The sequence below is a fragment of the Sinocyclocheilus grahami genome, unplaced genomic scaffold (assembly GCF_001515645.1).
Source record: "Sinocyclocheilus grahami isolate Dianchi unplaced genomic scaffold, SAMN03320097.WGS_v1.1 scaffold436.1, whole genome shotgun sequence".
Taxonomy (NCBI): Eukaryota; Metazoa; Chordata; class Actinopteri; order Cypriniformes; family Cyprinidae; genus Sinocyclocheilus; species Sinocyclocheilus grahami.
Genome location: NW_015505615.1, coordinates 500933 through 509594, shown reverse-complemented (window position 1 = coordinate 509594; position 8662 = coordinate 500933). Strand labels below are relative to the sequence as shown.

Sequence of the window (8662 nt, the reverse complement as noted above, 5' to 3'; positions counted from 1 at the left end):
CATTTAGCAAAACTAGACATATTTTAAGCGTTCGGGAAGGTGTTCCAGGCGGGTTTACATGTAAAAACAGCTTACAATCACTGTTGAAGAGAGACTGTAAGAGGAGACAACAAGCACACACCCTCTCAGTGTTTACAAAGGGCGTGAGAAACATCATGATCTGCTGTTACAGAAAAGATTAAGTGCTGTTGAGAGGCTTCAGTTTGTGTTTTAAAACCGAATGACAAATGGCTCTAGAAAACGAGGAAGTGCAGGTCCTGCCTGTGTGCGGTTTCTGTAAAGCCTTACTGCATAAATATGTAGGCTAATAGATCTAATGTGGTGCTATAGCGTTCTTGCAGTGGGGTAGGTTTATTAATATTAATAAAACGGTGTTTATTCAACAATTTTGTTGAAGCCGCTTTAATTAATATTCATGAGCAGGAATAGCAGAAGTGGCTGTTAAGCCCCTCCCCGCAGGTATAAAGGCACCTGTCGGCAGTCACCTGACCGCAGACTCACCTGAGGAGCAGCAGATGGAGTCCAGGCAGCTTTCAGGTAATTCAACTATGTAAAAATCCACGTCAAATCAAATGAATGACAAAACAGAACTAAAGGAAAGAGGAATAGAGTATCTGCAATGCTTCTCGTTATTTGTTTGTAGACAAACAAACTTTTTTTTTAACAATAACTTGGATGAAATAATTTACATCTGGAACATTAACATTAAAGTTAGAAGTTAATCTGACAGTTGCACACCAGTAGAAACAGCTACTGGTTATGTATATTATGGTATATCACAATATATATAATGAATGATATTTGTAGATTTTAATATAATCTTTTTTTAAACTGCATGTGTGCAGCTGCAGAAGAACGCAGGAATGAATTGGAGGAAAGGGGCGTGGCCTGTTCCGTGATAGTGTGTGACATCGAACCAAAAGTTCCTGGTGTGAAGGATAGAAAGGTAGGAAAGTGTAATCAAGCTTAGTACTAGATGGTTCACACTGATGTAAATTTCCCTTTCCCTTTTCCATTCACTGTGAAAGGATATTGATGCACTTTTCTTCCTCCAGAACGACCCCTGGTCATGTGACAGCTCTGCATCTTCCTCCGACAGTGAGGACGATGATAAAAACAAGAAGAAGAAGAAGAAGAAAAAGCTAAAGAAGAAAAGAAGCAAGGTACTTAAATTGCGAAACAAAAAAAGGCCCAGTAGTGAACCCTGCGGCATCCCGCTCATCCCACCTGCTTGATTAGAGCTTAATGAGCACATCCTTCTTCTGCATATTATTATCTGAGGAGGAACTGCATAGATGTTGGCAAAGTGCTTTTGTTCCTGTTTTGTATGTCACTTTGGATAAAATCATGTGTCAATGTAAATGATATTTGATATGGACACAGTAATGCTTTATTACATGCTTAATCCCAGAATAATACATGCATTTGAGAACAAAGTAGAGGTGAAAGCATGATTATTAGACCATTTTCTGAGGCTTTCTGAATACATGTCCTCACAAGTGTTTTTCAACATTTGAAGAAAAGAATTCCCTTTTTACGCAATTAGAGAAAAGGCCTGAGGGCAGAACAAACACACACACCCACAGAAAAATATGACAAGCATCAATAACAAGTTCTAGCAGGTTTGTATCCGAGTTGTCCAATAACGGTCACTTCCTCACACAGAAGTTCAGCTCATCATCATCTTCCTCATCATCATCCTCTTCCTCCTCTTCGTCCTCAGACAGTGACAGCAGTGAGGTGAGCACATTCATTTTTAATAATCATTTTTTTAATAATTTAATTAATAATTAAGTTTAACTGGTTGCATGATATTTTGCACAGTGGCAACTAGTGCATGTGACAAACGTAACGTTTTACTGTCCTGTGATTTACTATAGTAAGTGCAAATCTCAGGCTTAAAATGCTTAGGAAATCTGTATTTCTCACATGTACTGAGGAGCTGAAAGTGCCACAATCTGCTGTGTTTTAGTGTAGAGATTTGTACTCTCTGATGTGAAACATAACCCAGAAGGCAGTCGTGGTCTAATGTTTAGAGAGTTGGACTTGTAAGCAAAAGGTTGCGGGTTCGAGTTTCGGTACCAGCAGGGATTTGTGCTGCAGCAAAAATGGCTGCCCACTGCTCCGGGTGTGTGTTCGCGGTGTGTGTGTGTTCACTACTCACTGCTGTGTGTGTGCACTTGGATAGGTTAAATGCAGAGCACAAATTCCGAGTATGGGACACCATGCTTGGCCACATTCTTGGCATACATTTCTTCAGAATGCACCTGTGCTCTATAACTAATCAGAGCGACAGATTTCACCAAATCAGCTTTAGGATTCATAAACACACACACACACACACACACAATACATCCCCTGTGGTTATGAAGGGAAGTTCAAATTTGCCAAAATTGTTGTTTGAAAGAAACATTAGAGGAATACATTGTTCAACTGGTTACTAGATTGATTTACATTCTTTTGATGATTCACAAAAATCTGCTTATGTAGTTCCAAATTGGAACTGACTTTTGTTCTTCTGTGTAAAACAAATGGATTTATTTAGCAGAATATTTGTGCTGCTCTTTTCCATGCAGTGAAAATTGTATTTTATTTTATTTTTGTAGATGGGGTTGGGGTAATTTTTTTTATTTTAAGTTTAATTTAATTTAATTTTATGTCTTTGGATATGGATAGGGATGTTTTTTATTTTATTTTATTTTATTTTAGTGGATAGAGATGTGGATTTATTTTATTTTAGAGGATGGGATAGAGATTTATTTTCATTTAATTTTATTAATTTTTGTTTAGTAGATGGGGATGGTTTTTTTTATTTTATTTTATTGGATAGGGATTTGTTTTGTTGGATAGGGATAGGGATTTATGTTCATTTTAGTTTATTTCATTTTATTTTATTTTGAGCTGGACAACCACTCGTCATTGTATACTTTTGTCGAGTGGAAGAACAACTCACTCTGCTAAAAATCCTGCATTCAACTGAAGAAAGAAAGTCATACGGGTTTGGAACAGCATGTGTAAATGAAGACAGAGCTGAACTTTAAATACAGGCTGTGTTTATTTACCTCTGTTTTCCTGCAGAGGAAGGAAAGTAGTCTGAGTCATGGTGTGATGAACAACAGTCACGGCTCGCTTGTGTAAAACAGGATTTGTAGAGTGTGTCTCATGGCTGCTGTCCTAATTATGAAATATGTGTGTTTACCACAAAACAACAACATTTACATCTTCTTCATGACTTATCTGGGTCACGCTCGCAAATTTACTCCTCAACAGGATGAAAAGAAGAAAAAGAAGAAAATGAAAATCAGCGAAACGGCAGAGCTGGGGATTCTAGCAGAAACAGGTAAGACAGATCAGAGGACAGGTGTTTCAGTGTCTGTGTGTGTGTCTGTGTGTGTGTGTGTGTGTGTGCACATTTTTTTGATAAATGAGGACATAAATGTGTATAATGACAAGGGTATGACATAGGTATTATAAGGAGAAGGTGACTTTTCAGGACATTACCCCATGTCCCCACTTTTCAAAACGCTTATAAATCACACAGAATGGAGTGTATTGAAAATCTGAAATAGCAGAAAGTCTCCTGTGAGGGGTAGGTTTAGGGGTAGGGTTGGTGTAGGGCAATAGAATATACGGTCTGTACAGTATAAAAACCATTACGCCTATGGAGAGTCCCCACTTTTCACAAAAACAAACCTGTGTGTGTGTGTGTGTGTCTGTGTCTGTGTGTGTCTGTGTGTGTCTGTGTGTGTGTAATATGTGATGCATATGAAAGCCGGAAATGAGCTTGTTGCATAAATGAGTTTGGCTTGCTGCACAGTATATTTTTTTGTATTTTTATTTATTTATATATATATATATATATATATATATATATATACCTTTTTTATTTTATATTTTATTTTATATTATATTTTTTATTTTATTTTGAGCTAGCCAGTCACTAGTCATTGTATTCTTTTGTTGTGTGGAAGAACAGCTCTTGTATTTTTCCCACTGATCTTCTGAAGTCTGTGATGTTTTTTCAGGTCTGGAGGGAAACACTGAATTAACTCCTGCAGGAGAAACTAAAGGAGACGAGGAGATGAAAAAGAAGAAAGACAAAGTAATGTCTCCTGTTCATTAAGACTGCCTCTGCTCTATTATTTGAATGACCTTACTTTTTCATTTTTTTTTTTGTTTCCAGGATAATGTCTCACATTTTGTTTGCTCGCTTTTTTGTGCTTACTTTTTGCTTGATTAATTTTGATAATTTTTCCCAGGATGCAGCTGCAATCAGTTCAGACAGCGAGAATGAAAAGAAGAAGAAAAAGAAGAAAAATAAAAAGAAGCAGAAGAAGGATAAGAAAAAGAAGAAGAAGAAAAAGAAAAAGAAGAAGAAGAAGGTATGAAGCGCAGAGGTTTGAAAGTGTTTTATTTTCACAGTATCTGTGTAGAATCTGAAATCTCTGTATCTTCTGTGTTTCTTAGGATTCCAGCTCATCTTCCTCCTCAGACAGCGAGGATGATCACAAGAAGAAGAAGAAGAAGAAGAAGAAAAAAAAGAAGACCAAGAAGAAGAAGGTACAGCAAGAAGCATTTTTGTGTGTTGATTAGTTGTTTAATGGAAGCTGTTTTTATTCCGACACTATAAAACATTTATTAAAGGGGTCATATGATGCGATTTCAAGTTTTTCTTTCTCTTTGGAGTGTTACAAGCTCTTGGTGCATAAAGAAGATCTGTAAAGTTGCAAAGACTAAAGTCTCAAATCCAAAGAGATATTCTTTATAAAAGTTAAGAGTCAGTCACGCCTACCTAAAACGGCTCGTTCTAACACGCCCCCACATATCTACCTCACTATGTGGGAAGATTTGCATAACGCCGCCCAAATGTTCACGCTGTGTGTTTCGTTGTGAAAGCGAAACTACTTTGTTTGGTCTTCCAAAAATGGACACGACTATTTCTCGTCGCTCCGGCCGGGACACGGCATCACATTTCCGTCACACGCTTGAGGTATTCGGCCAATCACAATGCACTGGATAGCTGGCCAATCACAGCACACCTCGCTTTTCAGACCGATGAGCTTTGTAAAAATCGACGCGTTTCAGAAAGCCGGGGCATAGAGGAGAAACAATAATGTACAGTATGTGGAAAATAATGTGTTTTTTTAACCTTAAACCGCATAAACACCTTTCATTACACCAAATACACAAAATAATGTTCTTTTTAGCAACATCATATGATTACTTTTTATTTTTTCCCCTCAATTTTAAGTGAAAATTTTTTTTAAAAAGGTAATTGTGACATCTCACAATTGAGTTTTTATATCTCCTAATTCTCAAACTTAAACTTATTTTATTTCAGCTAGCTGTCAAAGAAACATTTCTCATTTTCATTAAGTTAGACTTGACTTACTAAAATAACTGAAATAAAAACGTATAAAAACTATTAAAAATATATATAAAAATGGATCAAAAACAAACTAAAATTAAAATGGAAAATACAAAATAAATTAATTCAAAATACTAAAAAAAAACACCTACGTATTTCTTTTCATAACTGCAAGTTTATAGCAATTCTGAGGTTTTTCTTAGAATTGTCAGAAAAAGTCACAATTACCTTTTTTATAATTTTTTTAACTTGTGGCAGAAACCAGTTTCAATAATGCTTGTTTAAAGAAGTTCATCTTCATCTCTCCTCTCTTTTTCAGGAATCAAGCAGTTCTTCCTCTGACAGCTCCAGTGAAGATGAGGAGAAGAAGAAGAAGAAGAAGAAGAAGAAAGACAAAAAGAAGAAAAAGAAAAAGGAAAAGAAGAAGGTACAACGCAGCCTGAAGGCTTATAAAGTTCTAGAAATAATCACATTTTGTGTGTTTTTCATTAAATGCAGACAAAAAGTCATTAAATTCAACAAGAGACGACGTAAAATAAATGGGACTCATTTTGGTTCATGTTAATGTTTAAGAGAAGTGTATCTGTCAGTGCGTCGAAACATACTCTTACAAAAAATAAGACTGACAGAAAAGACTAAGGCTGCAAAAATGAGTCCGAGTGAAGTGAAGAGTGATACTGTCCGACACTAAGAGCTGCTGCTTTAATTGCCACACGTTCATTAAAGCAATACGCCCCAAGAATCCGAGGTTTACAGTGAATTTATAACAGCTAAGGGGCGTTGTCCTAAATTCACTGTAAACCACGACTTCACTGGATTTATTGCTTTTATAAAACAGTTATTCCATATACGTAGTAAGGTTACACAAAATAAAACAGAGCAAATCAAGTGTAATGATATTAATAAACACAGTGTTCTTCCACCAAACAATGTAGCTCCTCAGAAACAGTTGTGGTTGCTACAAAGTGGTTGTCGAGCAGCACACAAAGCAAACAAACGTGTGTGTTTGTAGAGTAATTTACAACAGCATCAAGCACCCGAACTCTCTGTTTTATAACTGTTCATAATAGACACAATTCGTCTGACTCACATCTCTCAGTGACTGTAGTTTGAGTTCAAAGTGTTGAAACCAAATTCACAAGTTGAGCTCATTATAACTTGCTTACAGGATTCAGGAGGTGAGTCTGAATCAGACGGAGAGAAAGACAAGAAGGTAAGGAACAGGACAGACATCAGGTGTGTGTGTGTGTGTGTGTGTGTGTGTGTGTGTGTGTGTGTGTGTAAAATCAGTAATCAAACAAATTCTACTGTACTCTAAACTGTAAACGTCCTGCAGTTAAACTGATTAACTATATTACGTTTGTGATTGAGTATTGATTTATTATTTTTGTGAAGTCAACGTAAAAATGTTGTATTTATTTATTTATTTATTGCCAAACATTGCGAATTTTGCTTGGTGAGCTCGTCAACAATAATAACAAACATTAAAATACATATATAAATACATACACATACACAACTATATATGTCCTGTCAATTATAAAAATTTTAAATTTTAAAATTATAAAAATATTATATAAAATGCTGTTTGTAACACATTTTATGTCTGTAATCTGATGTATTTCTGGGTGGAATAAAAAGATTCAACATTAAAATCACATTTTACGCTGTGTGAATCAATGAGACGGTGAAAAGCAGTGTTAAATATGAGCAATTCATGAAGGGTTATTATAGTTAACTAAAACTAAACCATAAAAAAAATTGTTCCTTAAATAATAAAAAATACATTTATTTTATTTAAAGGAAAATAAAAAAATAGCATATAATAAAATTGAAGTTAAATAAAGCATAATAAAAAATACAATAAAATAAACGGAATAAAATATATATGAAAATTAAACTTATTTCAGCTAGTACCCTTGGCAACATTTATTATTTTTGATTTATTTTAAACGGATTACACTAAAATAGCTAACTCTAAAACTGAAATAATAAATTATAAAACTGTATAGACACATTTAAACAAAAAACTAATAAAAATGACAAAAATTCTCAACTCAAATTAAAATTAAAACAACATATCAAAATGAATTCCAATTCAAAACATTAATAAAAAACAGTACAATAGTATCTCAGTGATACCAAGATAACACTGGAATGGAGTGATAGTTATTACAGTTTGTGAAAGATTACAAATTTTCATGACGTTTTTATTGGTTTAATAAATCATTTCAGAATATGATCTTGTATGTAGAAAGTAGAATTTATTTCTGTTATTCCCAACAGGACTCCAGCTCTTCTTCATCATCCGACAGCAGCTCCTCATCCTCCTCAGACTCAGACAGCGACGATGACAAGAAGAAGAAGAAGAAGAAGAAAGTAATGATAGAAATGAGCTACCTGGCCTGAAACCTAAATGAATGTGTTTGTGGATTCATTCTTGTCTCTGATTATTCTGCGACAATTAAGATGTCATTTGCTAAGAAAATGAATGTAAATGCAGATTAATCTCTCAATCCTCAGGATTCATCATCATCATCATCTTCATCTGACAGTGACGATGACAAGAAGAAGAAGAAGAAGAAGAAGAAGAAGAAGAAAAAGAAGAAGAAGAAAGTGAAGGTCAGATTCATTTATGAATTGATGTAGAAACAATTTTTACAAATTGCTGGTAAATTTCACAAATAATTACGAAGCAATTTAATTAAATATTAAATTTTGAATAAAAAAAAAACCTATAATATTATTTTCTTGTAAAGCATATTCCAGTAATCTTTGTTTTGGTTGCAACTTTGAAAAAGCATTGTTAGTGTAGTTTCACTGTAACTTCACAGCTGCATGCGAAAAAGTTAGTTTTGTCATTAACAGTTTATTTATTTATTATTTATTTGCTTTATTAATTCATTCATTTTTATTATTTCCGTTTGTTTTGCTCACATTTCATACAATTTCCCAGCAGCACTCCGAAGTACAAGCCTTTTCTTTTCTTGTTTCTTAAGGATTCATCTTCATCATCAAATAGCTCTTCATCATCCTCATCTGACAGTGAGGATGACAAGAAGAAGAAGAAGAAGAAAAAGAAGAAGAAGAAGAAGAAGAAGAAGAAGAAAGTAAAGGTCAGAATGATTCCCATACTTAAATGTAATGCAGTATATCTACGTATATGAAATTTCCATATGTGAAATATAATGTCATATGAGGTAAAAACGTGTATGAAACCTATTAGAAAGTGGAACTTCATATATTTACATATATATATATATATATATATATATATATATCTAGCCCATACAA

At 34.4% G+C, this 8662-nt stretch overlaps 1 protein-coding gene across 1 annotated transcript in view; it reads left to right on the top strand.

The window, feature by feature from the left end:
- Positions 1-227: 227 nt before the first annotated feature.
- The window catches only part of LOC107551864 (protein FAM133), a 12617-nt gene continuing 4182 nt past the window's right edge, over positions 228-8662 (top strand). Inside the window, exons 1-10 of the mRNA XM_016233620.1 lie at positions 228-276; positions 460-537; positions 846-946; positions 1056-1163; positions 1666-1740; positions 3271-3340; positions 4026-4102; positions 4468-4560; positions 6537-6581; positions 7655-7747. Of these exons, the coding sequence (XP_016089106.1) occupies positions 228-276; positions 460-537; positions 846-946; positions 1056-1163; positions 1666-1740; positions 3271-3340; positions 4026-4102; positions 4468-4560; positions 6537-6581; positions 7655-7747 (789 nt within the window). The remainder of the gene's footprint in view (positions 277-459; positions 538-845; positions 947-1055; positions 1164-1665; positions 1741-3270; positions 3341-4025; positions 4103-4467; positions 4561-6536; positions 6582-7654; positions 7748-8662) is intronic.